The sequence below is a fragment of the Stigmatopora nigra genome, chromosome 22 (genome assembly GCF_051989575.1).
Source record: "Stigmatopora nigra isolate UIUO_SnigA chromosome 22, RoL_Snig_1.1, whole genome shotgun sequence".
Classification (NCBI taxonomy): Eukaryota; Metazoa; Chordata; class Actinopteri; order Syngnathiformes; family Syngnathidae; genus Stigmatopora; species Stigmatopora nigra.
The window spans coordinates 3200851-3220000 of NC_135529.1; the positions used below are offsets into that span (position 1 = coordinate 3200851).

Genomic DNA, 19150 nt, shown 5'->3' on the forward strand with positions numbered 1-19150 from the left:
ATGTTTTACCCAAATACCTCAGTGAGAATAATATATGTTCAAATGTACTAATGTTTTAATCGGTGCACCTAAGCGCGTCTTGTGTCCGCGGCTCCAATTAAACTACATTTCCCACAAAACATTGGCTGAAGCGTTTTTAACGTCATGTCTATCAGCCAATCATTTTCCCTTGCACGCGGAACTTTCCCTAAAGATGGGAATGCAGTACCTTGTCAAAGTCCACTGAGAAAAGGTAACTTTACCTCCATATAAAAGTTTCATTCATTTTAATGTGATGCATTCTGTCTTTTCGGTTAGCACTACCTTTTGTCCACAGGCTAAGAAACATTTGGTACACGATCGTGATGAGTGTGCGTGAAAAAAATAACTATCCATGTGCAAGGAACCGCGTTCTTTTCGTTTGTGATAGACGCGTTTGGTCCACGATAAATGAGATCGCACAGCTCCAATTTGAATTATTTAATTATTATTTTGGCAATCATTTAGTTTTTTATTTTGCATGTTTCTAAAACGTGCCTGCCTCTGATTTTGAAGGTAATATGAGGGTGAAAAGTGTCCATGTTTGTGTTCATTCAAGCCTATATTCAGGGGTTTCCTGATATTTTCCACACATGAGACCAAAACAGAGAAGCACACATTGATTTTCAACTAGAAAGTGATGTTTTACAGATTTGATTATACTGGAATAATATAAACAGTCCCTTAATTGGAACAGCAAACGGATCCCAACCCAAAATCCACAACCTTAGTCGGACAAATCTTCAAAGATAATATTTGATCAGTCACATCTTGCTTCTTTCCCAGAGGGTCTCCTGTCGGCCAAAAACTGAAGCAACAGCTTAAGAGTGCTTTATGTATATTTTGGGGGAATTCAGGAGTTCTCTGAATTCAGTTAGTAGGTTAACATGGGCAATGTGCTGTATATTTTATATAAATCATGCATGGCTTTGCCTTCACCACAATTGCATATAGGTGCTTGGTACATTGCTATTTCCTGAAGGAAGAATCAGATTCAGAATGTTGGACTGACTACCACTCTCCATTCTTAGTCTGCATCCTTAAGACATTCCATCGCATACGCTTTTGTCACATAATGCTTATCAGCTATGAAGTCAGGTGTTGCGATGGTGATGACATAAATATTGTGACATCACAAAGGTTTGGAAGTCAAATTCAAAAGGATTGTTGCTGCCTTCGGCTGGTGCTTTGGCATGACCGATGGAATGCATACTTTTGTTTTGTTCCCCCGAGTCTATCCCCGAACAACCATGCATCATGTTTTCACGCCTGATGCGATTAGCTTTCGATACTTATGGCCTAGCTCGCCAAAAGATATTCAGCATGTTTTGCGTGGCAGAGAAGGAGTTTTTGCAAAAAGAAGTGATGGAACTGCAAGCGCAGCTCCAATGTCTGGAGAAACGGGTTACATCTCAAGGGCCCGCCGTGGTGGAACTCTCTGCCAAACTACGGCTAGAAATAGATGAGTACAAGACCTTGTGGCAACAGGTGGAGTATTTGACAGAGCAGGTGGAAGTGGAGAAGTCGAGGAAAAGGAACGAGAGTGATCTTCTTCAAAGGGTGCGGGACATGTGTTTGGAAGACGAACACGAAAAGATGAGGCTTCTTCAAGAATTGGCTTTCGAAGGAAACCACACAGACACTGAAGGTCAATCGAGCCCATTCCTGATCAAACAAGCCGAGAGTGACGAGGAGGAGCAAAGGTGGAACGAAGTCTTTGTGGAATTGATGGAAGCAGAAAGTCAGTTGTCTTATCAGAAGGGTCTAGAGGAAGTTCTGGCCTTGAAAACCCAGGAACTCTGCAAGGAGGAGGCCCAAAACGACCTCATCCAGTGGGTCATTGAGAAGGAAATGGAGTTTGCAGCTGAATACCAGACAGATCTGCAGTAGATCGGCAATGACAAAAAAATGAAAACAGTTCACATAGTTGAATAAACACTTCAATTAAGCTACATATGACTAACTTTTTGCTTGGTCCAAATCAGTTTAATTTGTAATTACTTTTGTATTTGTTCATGATGAATGCACAATCTCCACCTCCATAGTTTCCTGCCATTTTTGTTCAGTCAAGAGTTGGAATCTTTTCTGTGGTCCTTTGGGTTCTTTTAATTTGTTAGCTCCTAACTCTTCTTTTCACATTCCAAAAGCATGCTTGTACAAGGTAGGATAGCAAATCACCATCTCAATGATATTACCATATCGCTTCTTTGGACAATGATATATCTAAAAGATGACTGTGTTAATGGATGTTTTGCTTTGCATTTCGATTGATTTGATTGGATCATTGCTTAACCAATCATTTTGTCATTACACAATACTAGGGCCATGGAAGAATAAATTGATAACAGATGTTTCCTCAGATAGATGACATTATTACTGTGAAAACCATTTAACATGGAATATAAACTTATGAGATTACTTCATTTCATTACCTTGGTAGAGAAGCTTCTCAGTATCACAACAGACAGTTCTGCATCTCTGTAAACTATCTAATGTTAAGAAAGCAAAACTGATTTCGATCCTGTACCTATTTACAGCACTTGTATTGCATCCTCTGAGACTGGACCCAATTACATGCATATTTGCTCCATAAAAAGTGAATTATAATGTGAGTCAGTTCATGTTGAGTACATTTCTTTATTTTTAATAGTGTGATCTTACTGTTTTACATTGTGCAACCTTCAACAAAACATGATTAAACTTTGATTAAACCAATGTGAATTCTTACTGGCTCACTTCCCAGTTCTTTGACAATAGTCCATGACTTTCCTGTGTAATCATGACATTTATGTCATTTCTCTCTAAGGATCTATCTCTAAGGATGTCTCAATCAGCGGTCCAAGTCCAGCCAACAGAAATGCAGTTGTGGCTGGACAAAGTTGAAGCTTGGGGCCGAGCCGAAATTGTAGACATTCAGAAAGATGCGTCCTCTCATCTGACCACACTGAAAGATTTCCTCCAAAGACTCCTTATACACATCAATTGCATGGTAAGCAGAAAGTACGGTGCTTTGACAGATATTGATTGTTGGTTCATACAGGCATGCCTCTCTGACACGTTCGGCCATCTGAGATGAATTATCAATTGATTCAGCAGCCAAATGGCCATCAGAGTAATAAGTTACGCTCGTACACAGTCCACACAGACTCACGCACACTCTCGGTCTATGTCCAAGCCAGCTCGGTACAGTAAGCCCAGCGTTTGTAGGCCGACAGAGGCTTCTCTGTGCGCTGCAGTGGTCCCCTATGTCTGGCTGGCAGCACTGCAATGTTGAGTTTGTCAGGTAATCGCCGCACAGGGACCCACAGTGCTAACCTAATGTATCCCCAAATCAGCTGCAGCAGCCTTGGGCAAGAAGGGTGGGGGACACGGCACAGACATTTTTTCTTGCTGCTCTCACTAAAATTCTTTCTCACGAATTTCCTTGAACTATTTTCTTGTCGGTCTTCTACACTCACTGCCTGTAACTATTTTAAAGTTGGTAAAGTGGCTAGTAAGTTAACCAAAAGAGGTTAAGAGCCATCTACTGATGAGCACTATTTTTATTACATCGTTTTACCTTGAATTATGGTTTTATTTATTTTGTCGAATTTAATTTACTCGTTATCATATTAATATTCCCAATTAGATTTCCGTAAGCGCATTTCGTTCTTTTTTAAAGTTGAATGAACTTAACCCATTTTAACCCATCAATCAAATAAAGTTGTTTTTAATATAGATGTGGGCATCAAAAAAAGCCAGTTTATCAATGAATTAAAAATCTAATCAATAAATCATTTATTAAATTGTGAAATGCAGAATTTTCATAGCTACTGCATAGACGGACATCTTTTCACTCGTTTGTTTGCATGATTCCAGGCATATGTCATGGTGAGGTGCGTAAAATGAAGAACTGGATAAGAAAGATCAAAAAAGAGAGAGAAAGCTGCTATAGTTTAATTGGACTAAAATCCTTTTTACAGGCACCACAGTCATAAAAGACCAGCTGAGGATAGCCTGCTTCTTGGCAGCACTTCGCATCCGTTGATGACTTAACTACTTTCTTGTGGCTAGTGACCAAAAAGTGAAGTGTGGAATAAGAGGAGTTGCTCTGAAAAGAAGTTGGGTGTTTCTCATTTTCTTGTTGATCTCCTCATGGTTCCCGTTACATTGATTCCATTAACAATTCAAAACCCCAGCAGTCCCTATATAAAAGTTCAAACAGCTTGTGTAATCTCACTACACACTTTATTCATGTGCTCACCATAGTAACTCTGTCATTTATTGTCTGGACTGGTCCGACTGTGCAAGTGTTTCCGCTTAGATTTCTTTGTCTCAAATTAGCAAGATCCTCTACAAACTTTATCCTGGTCTTACAGCAATTAATTTCTGTCTGTCTCTAATCAAAGTACGAGGACCGAAAGTTTTAGCCTCAAATAACATTGTGAACAGGGCCTCAGTTAGGCAGTGGATTTCAGATGTGTATTTCTTGTGATCCGCCTCCAAGTGGGGAGATCTGCAGATTTCCAGAAGGCATCTTAATCTGATGCCCAAGCCACTTCATCTTGCTGCTCCCAATGTGGGGCAGAAAACTCATTCTGTCTTGTTCTTCCAACCTTGGCAAAAGCCAAAGGCAAATCTTGTGAAAATTCTGCTCCCAATTAATTGTGATTTTACATAACTAAATGTGTCAAAATAGCAATCTTGTCTGTTTGATTTAATTAAGACCTTGGGCCTATAGCAGATTTAGATTCCAGACCATTTGCTTTTAGGAAAGAAAAACAAATATTTTGGGAGAATGTTGTTAAGACCAAGTTTAAATTTTCATACAGAGTACAGTTATCTTCACGATTAATCCTAGCCTTTGACACTGGAGACCTTAAATAGAATAACTTGAACATGGTTCCTTCAACCAATAGAAGCCATCACAAAGGCAGCTGTGTGTAATTGCATGTGAGCTTGCTCTTTCAACACTTTTGTGGCCAAATTGAGTTTTCCTCTGCTTGAGCAACAGCACATTGCCTCAATTAAACTTGCTTATGTCCCACTGAGCTGTGTGGACTTTTTCCTCCAACAAAGCTACGCTGTTGAATTTAATTACCTCACAGTTCAAACATGATACAGTCTTGATATGCCTTAATTAGGTAATACAGTACACAGGCTTCTCTGCATTTAGGATATATACGTATGTTTCTTATATGTAACTATTTGCTTTTGGTGTTTTGTTGTCTTTTATTGCTGGGGGATGTCAGATTAAATGGTTCTAAATCCTGAAATGTAGTAATTTCAAAACCTCCCGCATACTTTAACTGGCTGTCTTTTGAAATAGGGCACATGGTGGTTTCTAAGCTGCACAGACAAGCACATACAGAAAGTAAAGCACTATGGACATGTGCCAGGCTCTGTACATTCTTTAACTATGGCCGCTATGGCAAGAACCACAACATGAAAATTTCTTGGAAAGCGGTGAGCTTCTGGCTAGTTTTCCTTTTTTGCCGTAATCTTGCTGAGATGGCGGGAATTTGAGGACTGTTGACGTCGTACAAATTTCAGTGGTAAAAAAAAAAAACTTCATGAAGAGAATTGTACTGGATTGGTTACTGTTCATAGGCTCACTTAAGTGTCTATTCCTGTTAATAACTATTTTTTTTCTATTAAAGTTGGAGTAATAATGTTGATGCTAGAGTTAGTTTGCGAAAGTGGGAACTCAATTTGTCTTTTCATTCATTGTTTTTTCCCTATACTTTCTTCACACTTCACACAAAAACCTGCAGAGATATTTATAGAATAAAAACACACGTAATGGTTTTGTAGGCATAAATGGATGGTAGCAAAATATATTAAAATTTCCTTGATCTTATTACGTGATTGGAAAATGGGGCTGATCAGTGAAATTCTAAACACTATAAGGTTTTCTTTTGTATGTTTCAAGAGTTCGACAACAGAAATTATGAAGAAGATGCCTTCTCTGGGCCAAATTCTCGGTCGCTTGTGCTGGATCCCTGTTGTGACTGCTGATGGTAAGTAAGAGTAACACAGACACCTTGAAAACTGTTCCATGTTCTAGTAAATTAGCACACTATATATACATGGTTCTTCCTTTCTTATTATTTCAAGATACAAGCAGATCATTAGTATTCCAGTGTCTTTGGAAGCTGTACTCTGAGAACCCAGCCAATGCTTTGGAAAGAAAGGCTAACCATTGGATACAGGTATGGATTCTATTACTATACTTTCTTCCAATTAGCTACAGTTAACTTGAACTCAAACCGCAATCTATGGCTGTTAGTCATTTTAACTACTAATTTGAGAAGTGACAAATGCAGTGATCCATGTAGAAATCCATTTGAATTTTCCTATATACACCTAGTTTTTCTTTTAATGCCTGTCAATTTGTACTTGATTTCCCCCAAAACACATGGACATTCTATGTCTCTTTACTTCAGATGGGTAGAGCTATAATGCCAATTTCTGATATTTTAATCAGGAAAACAAGACTTCCAAAGAAAATATAAATGGGCTCTCCTCAACATAGAGCACTGCCATTGGTTTGGCTTGTGGATAATACAACTTTGTTCAAGTTTTAATGAAACGGTTTCGAATACTACCCCTTTTAATGACCAAGATGGTTTTGCGTATCCACTGTGTTTTGGTTGGACTTTGGTCTGTATCGTCTCCTCTCCTCCTTGAAAATTGCGTGTGTCAACATATTTTACCCTCTCATTTTGTCTGTCTTCATTGTGTGCATGTCATCACCACATCTGAGCTCTTTGGCTCCGTTTGAAGCTGACTGTGTCCTGCCCTTGTAGGAGGACCACACAGTGACGGCTGTAGCATGCCAGGGTCTTTGAGGAAATGATAAATAAGTGTGAGAGTGTTATATTAGAGGGCTGCTGATTGCTTCTTCTTTCAAGGGGTTTCTTAGTGACTCAAGCGGTGTGAACCACAGACGGTCCCTGGAGCCTCTGCGGTTGCTTTCCAGTGTTAAAACATAGCTCTGACTCTGAGCTCACACTGACTGTAATTTTTTGTGTTTTTTGGAAATCATTTGGTTTACGTCAACCATCCACTGCTATTGCAACATGTCACTTTTTATTAAATGCTATTCAAAGTGTGTTTCTTCTAAGATCTTGATGTATGATCAAATAATATACCAGCTTTATCCAGAGATGCATTTAAAGTAAGAAGTAATGCCCAAACTTATACAGTTTGAATTCTACAGTTGTATGCAGTTATTCTTTACTTACGAATGCTTCAAACCTCCATTATGGATATGATTTTATGAATGACATCAGCATACCCAGCAACTGTGTGATGGCCCCTTCATGCGTCACCGCCTACTTTCCATTACCGTGGTGTCCTTAGCTTATAAGTGTGTCATCTTAGTTTTTTTTTTAGTTAGAAGCTTGATTTGTATGTTTATTTTAACTCAAAACTCACATATTCGACCACCTGTGTGATGTTTAAAAAAGTTTTGCTCACGTATATTTTAACCAATTTAAATAAATGGTACAAATACTGAAAAAAAACTAAGGCAACATTCAGAATAGATTGTTGAATTTTGGAATTGGTCTGAATCTGTCTATATATGCATCTCTCATTGGGCAATTCAGCTTTGGCCTAGTAAATGCCATCTGTGTTTTTTTTTTTTTCCATTTTCTTTTATGCATGCCTGGTTTTAATGGCATAATTGCTGTGGTGTCTCCAAAAGCCAGTGCGGTTGCTGTTTTTCTGGGAACAAAAGACGAATTTTGTCTCAACATTTGCCTCCAAAAGTTAGTTTGGCTTTCATCGTTGGTGGACACGCCCTTTTCTTCTTTTTGGAAACTGACAGAATTTCTGTGTATTCAAGTTGGTCGTCGTTGGTTCTAACCATGGTTCCTTTGCTCTTCTCACTCTGTCAATCCCACTTTTCCTCCAAAATGAATTGGATTGCTTTTGTGTGGACTCTTGGGATGCTCACATGGTAGTGATTGGGGTTTGCTTTGTGAAGCGATGTGGAGGGTATAACCACACATTTTCGCCGAGAGCATGGCGATGACTCGCCACGCGGCATTCCAACTATTTGACTCGTCTCATTTTCACCTCCCGCGATTGCCTTTTGTCTTTAAAAACATGCATAAAGTTCTTTTTTTTGTGGTGGGCTTGTTACTGCGGTCCATTGAATTTATAAAATATTTCAGCAAAATGTGAGGCCATTGTCAAAAAGCCTTTACTAAACAAGCCAATTTAGTGTGGTGAATCACAAATGGTTACATCAGGGGAGCTGAACCTCTTCAAACCTAACCTAAAATATTTTTTGAAACATCTCACCACAGAATACTGTAACCTATCTAGCTTACTTTTATTTTTCCCTCTTTAGTGTAATGTATCATTTTATGAGAAACTATCATTTTAAAATTTCCTGTGACGAAAAGTCCAAATGCTGTTTCGCCAGCATATCTAGCTCAGCTGTTGAATATTTCCTCTCCTTAACCCTTCATCACCATCATCAGCCATTTTCATAGTCAAGAACCATTTGCATTTATTGGTGTCCACTTATGATATGGACATCATTTATAAAAATGTGCCCTGACAATTGTTTCTTTTGCAGAAACTTTTGTGTCAACTTGCCACAGAAGATGTAGAATCTCCATCTGATGTTTTACTCAAACATTTAAATGTGTCCCCACCACAGTACCATCTGCAAGTCCTTAGCAAGGTACTGGACATTTCAGGATCGTGACCTATTAAAACCCTATATGAATCATTCAATATACAATCATGTGGTTTGTAATGCACAGGTGGTGGCCCGGTTGCAAGAAAACATTGAGGAAAACTGCATTTCGTTGGGTGATAGGAATGAAAGGTAAGGGAAAAAAGCTTCTTCTGCTAATCCGCAAAATAACAGGAAAAAATGTGTGACGTTATTATTTTGCCAGCATGATGTTGTACCTACGCTTATTGTCTGTTTCTGCAGGTGTTCATGTGATAGGATTGTGGCTACAAGTGAGGCGTGCACTCCTCTAATTACCTGCCGTGAGGTTGCTCCTCTCATTGGAGCCTTGCTGAAGCGGCCATTCACCTGTACACAAGCAAGTCTTAATCATGACTTCCTGAATGCTCTTAGCGCTGCCTATAGCAGGTATTACCTTTAACACATCTAATATGAACAATGGACTTTTTTCTTTAACACATTTCTTTATATTATTTGTTGTTTGTCATTTGATGATTTGAGCTTTTTACGTTATGATTCTCATAGGACTTTTTGTATATTCTTGTAAAAGTACTGCATGTTTGAGTTGATGAGTGTTTGAGACTAGTAGTGCAAATTTCTTTATCTACTGCATAGTATGAACTTGGATTATTTTATCAGATCCAAAATGTATATTGTACTAAATTCACAGCTCAATTCTCCTATAATAATAATAACTAAAGTGTGCCTCTGTTTTTAGGCTCTTAATATTTCCAATGCATTTTCGTATTTTGAGTAGTGGATAACACATTCATAGTTATTTAATCAGTACTGGGCCTCAGCCTCTTATTTGTCCCTGAATCAGACATTTCCACTTATCGTAGTTCAAGTTCTTTTGGCAACAATGCTTGGCACATGTTGCCTTTCATTTTCCTCCTATTCTTCAAGGAGCAATCAATGTTAAGTATGTTGTCTATATCAGGACACAAATCAAAGGCTCTCATTTCTTAGTTCCACTCAGTGATTGCATTGTTTTTAAAAGTATCCATAGCTGAACCTCAACATCTGGATCGCAGATGCTTTCCCTTGCAATTTCAAACAATGTCATGTGACATAATAGATATGACTTGATTTTTCACAGCGGTTGCTTGTCACTGGAGGATCACACAGTTGTTGCCCTTTGGTATCACTGTCTGCCCAGCCTGGAGGAGGCGGTGCTCAGCATGCTGGAGTCGACTGTCCTCTCTGACATGCCGCTGTCACCGCTGCAGCTCGAGCGGCAACTTTTTCAGTCATTATTGGTGGGTTTTCTATATTTTGATTCTACTAAGAACTTCCCAATTTAATTTGCTTTTTGAAAATTGATTTTGCCTTTTATCCCGATATTCTGTAGCACAATTTTTATAGCGAAAAATCCATGAAACGACTTTTACACGTGTTTGTTTTAGTTTTGAAAAAAAAAATGAAATTAATTGACACTTTCCTTTGCCGTTGTTGGATTTGCCCAGCATGTGCCCCACGTCATTTGGCCTGCTTCAAACTGCATCTCACATCATTTGGCATACACCACACAGTCTTTATTGTGCGCGCTAAATCGTTCGAGTCCCCACACCCCTCCTTCTCGTTTAACAGAGCGGAAGATCGAGCTGGGTTTATAGTGTGGAAAAGTCATTGATCATAAGATTTTGCATCAATTAATGTAAAGTGTTACCATATCCTTTTGAAAATAGCATCACATTTCTATCTGTACATTCTGCTGCATATCTGCATATCTGTACATTCTTCTACATGACTGCTAAACACACTGCTAAAGGGATCACTGAAAGAAGAGCTAAAAAAAAAAACAAGACAAAAGAAAATATAGTTGAGTATAGCGTTATGAAATATTTTTTATCAACATTTCTTCACAATGTAAAAACAATAGAACCACGCTGATTGCCACAAATAGTGACGATTGTCGTAAAATTGCAAGCCAAACCACTAAAACTATTTAATAATCACTGCTCAAGTGCAAATGGATCGATTCCCCCAAGAAGTTCAAAAACAAGCACACATCACGGAATCCGATTGATCCATGACCAAGAATATGTGGCACTTTTTGTGAACATGTGCTTTAGATGTGTCAAACTGTTTATGGAAGAATTCTGTTGCGTATTTATAGTGTATATCATAAAGTTATGGCTACAAAATTGTTATGTCACAAAATTGTAATTATCCGTGGTATCCTTATTTTATTATGTCTTTTTGTCGTAGCATGTAAGATTTTCTGAGGTATTCAGATAAAATCACAACCTTTTCTGGTTAAATCTGATCTATTTAAACTTTATTTTTGTGGTATTTGGACTAAACGGACCTTGCTCAGTTTTTCATCAGTAGCGTCATTGCTGTTTTCCAAGTGATGGTCCACTTAAGCCATATTCAGTTGAATAACTTGAGTTTCAAATTCTTTTCGCTGTGAAGTAAGATAGATGATCAACATTGTACTGAGAAGTACTGTATATCCGCTTGTTGATTGTACTTTCTGCCATCGTGTGTTCACACGAGTTACTAATCAGCCAGGCCAGATGGAAGGAAGTTATACACTTTTCTTTATATAAGGCAGAGAAATTACTATCCTTTATTTGGATCTCTCTGTGATTTGTTTATACTTCCGTCGATCTCCGATTTACCTCTTGGTTTTATCACCTTGACACCCTTATACACAAACACGCACGTCTTTAGAGGACATCCTATGTTTATGATTTTACATCTGGCATTGGGTGCTTGCCATTACAAGGGTAGGACGCAAATGTTTAGCTTTCATTTTGTCTTTAGGCTGTCTGGGTGTCAGATGTCCACACACATACAAAAAAAGTAGACTGACTGGTGTCTCTCGTCGCCTTCTTTTTAATAATTGGAGTCAAAATGAGAAACCTGACAAGCTGAGAGACGTTGTTTTAAGTCGTGCCGTCACCTCTATAATCTATTCTGACTCGAGTCCAAAAACAATAAACGTTTGCTCCGTCGTTTCCGACCACCGGAGCAAAGGAAACACAAAACAGGATGTTTGTTGCGTGCCGTAATTGAGCCTCTTGTAAGTGTTAGCGATAAAGGAAATTGAGGATGATGCTAAAAAGTGCATCCATCTGCTTTAGATAGCAGAAGCCATGGCACTGTGTGCACACTGTCATGCAAAGGAATCTGCAAATATAACATTGGCCAATTAATATTTGTTATAATACATTTCTGCAGCCTATCCTCCAATTTACATCGATTTTTTTTTCCCTGCAAAGGTCATCTTTTTACCCCCCAAAAAGTTGAGATGGTGTATTGGCCGCAGGATTCCACCCGTACTTTTTATCCCAATATTTTATCCGGCTTTGGGTATCTAACAAGAGCACATTGGACGTTGGTGACACACAATTTGTTTTTTCAAGAGATTAGAATAGAAATATGTGACTTGGGTACATGTCTGTTTATGTAGGTGTCATTGCTTTTCATATTTTGGGAAATTAGAACTTTTTTGAAGTGGAATCCAACCCCATTTCCTTTTGAATTTAAAATAACATCTGGCGTAAATTAGGGATTATAAATTAAATTGTCAAATATTATGACTGTCGTTTATGGATTATGACACTTAAAATTTGTAGTTTTACTGTCTCGTATACATACAATTTGACTATACCCCTTCCTTCACTAATTTGTCATACATTTGCTACCTTTCACCCTTACTGTACCTTTTTTAATTAATATGATAAATTGATCATCAATAATTAGACTTGGTTGTAATTAAATGATTTTCAGTACGGATGTTAATACTTTTATGTATTGAAAGCTTTTTCCTTCTACTTATTGATTATTCCTGCTATGGGCATCGAGAATAAGACCGGAATTGTATTTTTGAGCATTTTATAGAAAGCACACAACATTCATTTTGGCTCACTCAAAGCTGACTCGAAACAACTTGAGATGAGATGCAATACCTATTTTGCAGCAGTTGATAACAAGCACAATGTACTTTATTCAGTGTCTCTGAGAGTGTATGGTAAATGTGTTGTTTAGTCATAAAACTGTCTAAACTCCAAATCAAATATGGAGACACATAAACATGGAGGGGAGAGAGAGAGCGAGGGAGGACAGACGGTCGCAATGCAGCTGTTAAGAGTTTGTGCTGGGGCGTTTTTAGAATGTGTTAAATCTAAAACACATGAAGAGCTCACGATAAGTGGGGATATGAGGAAATGGATTAAATTTGACCTTTTCTAAAAGTTGGTGAGGAGGGACACCTTGTGGTGTGTGCATGGTCACAGTTTGTGTTTTCTCTGTGTGTTCCAGCCCAAGGCTTGCGCTCAACACTGCTCTATCTTCTTGCTGGTCAATGACATCTTCAGGTGAGTCAGACTGTTTATGCCAGTTGTCTTTTTAAACTGGTGCATGGGGTAATGAGTTATCTGACCAGTTTGATTAACCAAAACTCTAAATTATTGTATTCTTGTTATTGAATTCATTAGTTTAAAAATAAAGGGGTACCTCTGCTTACAAATTTAATTTGTTCCAGAAGTGGTTTCATAACTTGAATTTTTTTGTAAGGAGAGACACATTTTACCTTGAAAAGCCTGAATCCGTTTCAATGCTACCAACTATACTAAACCTTTTAAAAATGATGAATATATACATATATACATGGGCTCAGATGAGATGAGAATATATACCAATTTTGTATGCGAAAAACACACAAAAAAGATAAAATGATAAAATGAAAATCGTTAAAATGAATAACAATCACATGCAAAACATTTTCTGTTTTTGTTGATGGACGAGTGCGTAGGTGAGAACTGACAAATGATATGAAGATCACTCTTGCTCTTGGGCGGTTTTAGTCAAGGTGATGCTTTTGCTGTTATTCATGTTGTTGTTTTTCAGCCGTTGTGTGTGTGTGTTCACAGGGCCATACTCAAGAAACAAGGTCAGCCGCGCCTTTGGGATCTCATCCAAAGCTTTACCAGCTGCTTCTACAGGGAACTGACTCTGCTACAGACACAGGCACAGTGAATCTTGTTACTTATTTTATTTCATTTTTTTGTTTTTGAATGACATCAGTGCATTAACAATTTAACCCCGACACCCCATCTTGCAATAGAGTCTTTCCATCTTGTAAAATTTAACGTTTCTCCTACGTAATCATAGGACTGACAAATTGCACATTTTTTAAAAAAAAAATATATAAATTTTTTAAAAAAAATAAATAGATTAATAAAAAATATATATAAAAATATAAAGTTAATATAAATGAGGTTATTTTGTTCACAAGTGTAGAATATCATGAAAACAGACTGAGAATTGTTGCTAGTTTTTGGAGGAACATTAGATGGCAGTGGCAGCCTTCTTAACTGGTGTGCTGATGACTGAGACCCCACTGCATGAAATGCCATCGCATTACACGCCACATTACACACTCAGCAACCGTGGTGTCAGCGCTCCGCAACCTGACCGTCGCAGCCACATTTGTCATTGGCAGTGCTCCTCACTCATTCACACTTCTTTTGTCACTTCAGATGCCTTTGAAGGCCTTCTTCCCTCACTCCCCTCCAAATCTGCTGCTTCCGCTCCTGAGTCAGCCTCCAGGTCAGTAAATGTGTCACTGGACAATGAATGCACAATGCCTCGTATTATTCCAACGAGATCCGGCTTCCTGCTGCCCACTGAATGAACACTTGTTTTCCCAATCAATACTATTTTAAAAACTGGTGATTGTACTCACATGATGTGCAGTTGTTGTCACCTACTAAAAGTATTCAGCTGTGGACTCATAGATACAACATTAGGCTCCTAGACAATGAATTCAAGAACTCCAGTAAGCATGGGCTATTTTACAGTCAAAATCATGTATTAAGATTTGAGGTATATTTTTGTGATCAAACCGAGCAAACGTGCGACCAGGCTATAATTTTTCAGATGGCAAACAGACATTCAAAAGAAATCTAAAGTTGATGGCTTTCAAGATGAACCAGTTGCACTAAACTGCAAAACTAAAGACCCCTAAATAAGAAGTATAGCGCCTTAAATGACTTGGCAATCCTTTGTTTCCTAAAATAGGTTTGTATTATATTAATATATAATGCAAGACACACTTTAAAAATGTGCTCCATCTCGAAGTAATACAATAAATACGGACAAATTAAAAAATGTAACATCACTCAGGAAGAAGACTTATTTGCTACAAAAATCAAATTATTATATCAATACAGCTTTACTGGGACTTCCTTCTCTCTCCTTTTTATACAATGTTTCCGTTGTTGCATCTTTGCCAACTGCTAGTAGCAGGGCTATGGAAAATTTAATATTTCTACCAAATAGAATGTATTTACTATCCCGGCAAGAGCAGTTTTCCTTATTATTTATTTGATGTTCGACAGTGCCAAAATGACCCCAATTTTTCATCCAGAGTTATTTTCTTCTACATTCCTTGGTGCAATTAAAATTTTCAGTCTGCCATTTCAAATATTGACTCTGATAAGTTCAGCTAGAACTGTTAGTTTCATGTTAACACATTCACATATTGATACATGAAGATAAAATTAAGTGTTTCGGTTCTTATGTTTTCCTTTCGGATCGTTTAAAAAGAGCTGTTAAAACCAGCAAAAAGAATCTGTCAAGTTAGAAGAAAAATGAAGGCAGTCAAGATTGAAAGATATACGAGGTGTAAAAAGCTCACCAAGCCTAAAGCTGGCAACATTTTGGATGCTATTGGACCTTTGTAGCTCATAAAGATGATCATATTGCATATGTTTGTCACCAGCATTGGTGGTGTAAGGACACGTCTAATGGTGCTTATCAATGTGCGACAGCATGTGTACATACAGGAAAGTTTGACATGAATGGGGCTATTAAGGGAACGTTGGAGCAGAGCCAGAACTCTGAGTTAATGATTACTACTTATTTGTGTGTGTGTGTGTGTGTGTGTGTGCACGTGTTTGTGTGCGCGAGTGCGCTGAAGGGTAATTTTTCACAGCGGCTTGAATAGAAATGATAAGTGTGACAAGCTGAACTTTTCACTTCTTTATCCCGATTTAAACCTCACAAAAAAGTTGCTTTTGCATTGTTAAAACACGGCCTGAGGGTTCAACCAAGAAACTGCCGACTGAGTTGCACTCTAACCAGACACTTTATTGGGAACACCTTTTCTAGTATCAGTCAAACTCTTTCCATTTGCCAATGGCGACGATGTAAATCAGATCCATTTGAACTGATGCCTGCAAAGGAAAGTTAAAGTTTGTCGATTCCCAATGAAACTAGCGAGCAGTTTGTTTCTTTTTTACTGAAAGGAGCATGCAAAAATCCATAAAATTTTCCAATAGATATTCAGAATCTAAAGCCTTGACTGTGATTTGGATGTGCATATCACTATGATGCATAATAATCATAATAATGCATGTCCTATGCCTCATTATTCTTTATATTCTATTGTTTATGGTTACTCTCCTCAAAACCTTGAATGTAAATATTAATAATACTAACAGTAATATTACTTTAAATGGGAAGGCGTAATGGTATCTGCTAAACATGAAAAATGAGAAGCAGTGAGCCAGCACCGAAAACAGTAAAGGCAGGATATTACCATAACTGGTTGCATTTCTATTCTAAATTACATATATAGTAACTCAAAGTGAGTTGTTATTATAAGGACAACATACACTTGATACACTGTTTGTATTGGATGCCATTAAACTGCACTTAAAGAGAAGGAATTTTCCTAAACTGCGTTGTCGCCTTCTTTGTCGAGAACGCACTTTTTTAAATTGGGAACATTTTTGCCTGAGCACAGTTGACTACATTGCAGTATTTGCAGCTGCTAATTGAGTGGAAAAGTGCACATTTTAATGCCGTGTGTGTGTGTGTTCTTTGCAGAGGCGTCAAGGGAGGCACGCAGACGTCACCTGAACTGGCTCAGCGACTCATTACGGAGACTGACAGAGGAGGAAGAGGAGGCAGCTGGCAGTGATGGCTTAGACACGCGCACTTGCATGTACGTACGTCCACACACAGGCACATACACTCACTATCTTGTCTGTCTGTCTTTCTTTTTCTCGCTCTGTCTGTCGATTCTAAAGTAATCTTTTCATTGAATCTCGCAGGAACGTTGGTGCAGTGTTTGAGGCTTGGTTCCTGCTGGTCCAGTGCTCCCACTGGGTGCAAGAGGTGCTTCAGGTGCTGGTCAGCACCGAGACTTCTGAGTGTCACCCCCTGCTGTGGTTCCTCACGTTTTACTACCACCCCACTAATAGGGAGCACCAAAGGAATCAGAGACTGGTATGACCTTCTTCAAAGTTCAATTGTGTATTAGAAGGGCTTTTAACAAAAACCCAGAAAATTGGACTTGCATTATTGTCTACGTCCATTCAGCGGATAAAGAAAACCAAAAATACAAAACGAATGGGCAATAGTCTAAAATGAAAATAATATTGTATTATTTAATAGTTTTACTTGTGGAAAATGTGGTAGTAATTAAGACCACACACACTACCTATTTGAATAACTTCTAGTAGAATTTAAACAGTTTCACAATTTTGTAGTTTTGCACAAACACACAAATATTTAGACAACCAAGCCCAGTCCATTTATTTAATTATAAACATAATTACATTACTGCAGTTTTACTTATCACTTTTTCCCAGTATCTCAAATGCAATGTCCAAAATATAAACTTTTACACCATAACATTTTATGTAGATCAAAAACGTAGGATTCTAAAAACACGTAAAAATACATTAAACTAAATTTAATCAATAAATTAATATGTATGCCTTTTCACCTTGAAAACAAAATACTTGCCCAATGACCTTTTCTTCTGGTTGCAACGATGTAGAAATTGTATTCTTTAAGATCTAACTAGTATTTTATTTGACAGTAAATGGATACAATTGTACAAAAATCCATCCAAACACCCACTCACCTAAAAGAAACCCCCTACCCGCATATCCACGCCCACTTAGTGATGAATTTGGTTCTTTTCGCATCATGGTGGGTGTCTAGTGCAAAAACAGTCGCTTTCAAAGTAAATAATAGATGACCCCTATCCAAGGGATAGAGAATGATGAAGTATTGATTCTTCCTTTCATGCTGCCTTTCCCTGATGGAAGCGATGCGTCGTGTCCGTGGTGGTTTTGAGAGAATTAAGCACAGGTGACTTTCATTGTGTCCGCAGGTGTATGTCCAGCAAGTTTGGCAGCTCCTACGTCTCCTTTTTTCCCCTCGTCCTCCTCATCTCAATACCGAGGAAGCTCTCGGCAACGTGCTGGCCCTTGTTTCACCCAGCGCTCGGGCGCCATCGCCGGCACCTTTACTGATCTTAAATCTGGCAATCAACTGTGCTGTTTTCTCCAATCAATGGCAGACTGACGCCGTACAGATCGTGCAAGAGGTGAGGACGTCGATTGGGTGCTTTCCGAAGGATATCTGAGACTGGTCGCCAGCCACAAGGCTTATAAGAGTAGCGACAAACGAGTATTCAAACTCGAATGCCTATCTGTTTCTGTACAACTAGCTCCCACCATACCAAACTGTTTAATTACTTTGAATCTAATTTTGTATACGTGTGTGGCAACAGGTGGCGACGGGGTCAGGTCTGGTCAATGAAGCGTCTCGCATTCTGAGCTCGCTGGCACATCGGTTCGGCGAGGCCGGCGTGGATCTGTCGTCCAACGACCCCGACGCGGCCTCCGTTAAGATCCGTCGGCTTCGGGAATCTCTCGGCCCTGGACCGCGCTGATGTGGGCGACGACGCCACTCACACTGATGCAGGTAATGCACATACCACAGTGAGTACGGTGTCAGTTCAAGGTCTGCCTCATGAGGATGGGTAATGAAGGCCACACTTTGAGGTAATACGGTGGTCGCAATGAGACGCACGTCGCATCCAAGGACAGTAGCGTCTCTCGACGTGTGAACCTACCGTCAATGCCAAACTTTTGCTCGAGTACAAGATTGGGCAATACTTCACATTTCTTCATGCAGTGTATCATAGCAAGGCTCAGATGCTAGAAGTGCCCCAAAAAAGGACCTTAGTGAGGATAAAGCAGTTCAGAAAATGAGATGATTATTTTTATTATTTTTACAATTGAAGACTTCATTTTTGCTGTTTTAATTAGATTTTTTCTATTTTCCTCGTATTGCAACTTTAAAAAAAATGTACACATTATAGCCAATTCCTGACCTAAATTAAATTAAGAGTCCTGTCGAAGTCTCTGTTGAAAGGAAACAAGGATCTAATATCACGAGCACGTCTGTTTCCCACATTTTTATTGCCACTGCTCTGTATCACTTACATGAAGTCATTTGTTATGCAAGAAAACACCTGAATGGATTTCTAGTCTAAACTCTTCACAGCCTGATTTTAGCTTCAGACTAAAAACAGAGCTCACACATACACTGATCCAGTTCTTAATTTTTTTTTAATTTCAGCTGTAAATTCTTTTTTTAAAAAGCGGCAAAAAGAATAAC

General features: G+C 38.6%; 2 protein-coding genes across 19 annotated transcripts in view; one reads left to right on the forward strand and one right to left on the reverse strand.

Moving 5' to 3' along the window:
* Positions 1-102: 102 nt before the first annotated feature.
* The window catches only part of LOC144215407 (Fanconi anemia group C protein-like), a 26567-nt gene continuing 7519 nt past the window's right edge, over positions 103-19150 (forward strand). For 6 of the 11 annotated variants that reach the window (XR_013330426.1, XR_013330428.1, XR_013330427.1 and 3 more), the window contains exons 1-15: positions 103-232; positions 2825-3007; positions 5930-6017; positions 6115-6209; positions 8591-8698; positions 8781-8845; positions 8957-9121; positions 9813-9972; positions 12986-13041; positions 13597-13693; positions 14206-14275; positions 16559-16676; positions 16786-16960; positions 17856-18071; positions 18258-19150. The exon at positions 18258-19150 is cut by the window's right edge. Coding sequence is in view for 4 of the 11 variants with exons in the window: in XM_077744312.1 (XP_077600438.1) it covers positions 2840-3007; positions 5930-6017; positions 6115-6209; positions 8591-8698; positions 8781-8845; positions 8957-9121; positions 9813-9972; positions 12986-13041; positions 13597-13693; positions 14206-14275; positions 16559-16676; positions 16786-16960; positions 17856-18071; positions 18258-18419 (1743 nt within the window). In the remaining 7 variants the exon portion in view is untranslated. Of the gene's footprint in view, positions 233-2824; positions 3008-4085; positions 4119-5929; positions 6018-6114; positions 6210-8590; positions 8699-8780; positions 8846-8956; positions 9122-9812; positions 9973-12985; positions 13042-13596; positions 13694-14205; positions 14276-16558; positions 16677-16785; positions 16961-17855; positions 18072-18257 lie in introns of those variants that run through there. The other 5 variants (XR_013330431.1, XR_013330432.1, XM_077744315.1 and 2 more) reach the window with 2 other exon arrangements.
* The window catches only part of LOC144215405 (aminopeptidase O-like), a 67407-nt gene continuing 67342 nt past the window's right edge, over positions 19086-19150 (reverse strand). For all 8 annotated transcript variants that reach the window (XR_013330423.1, XR_013330425.1, XR_013330424.1 and 5 more), the window contains one exon: positions 19086-19150. This exon is cut by the window's right edge. The gene's annotated coding sequence lies outside the window, so the exon portion shown is untranslated.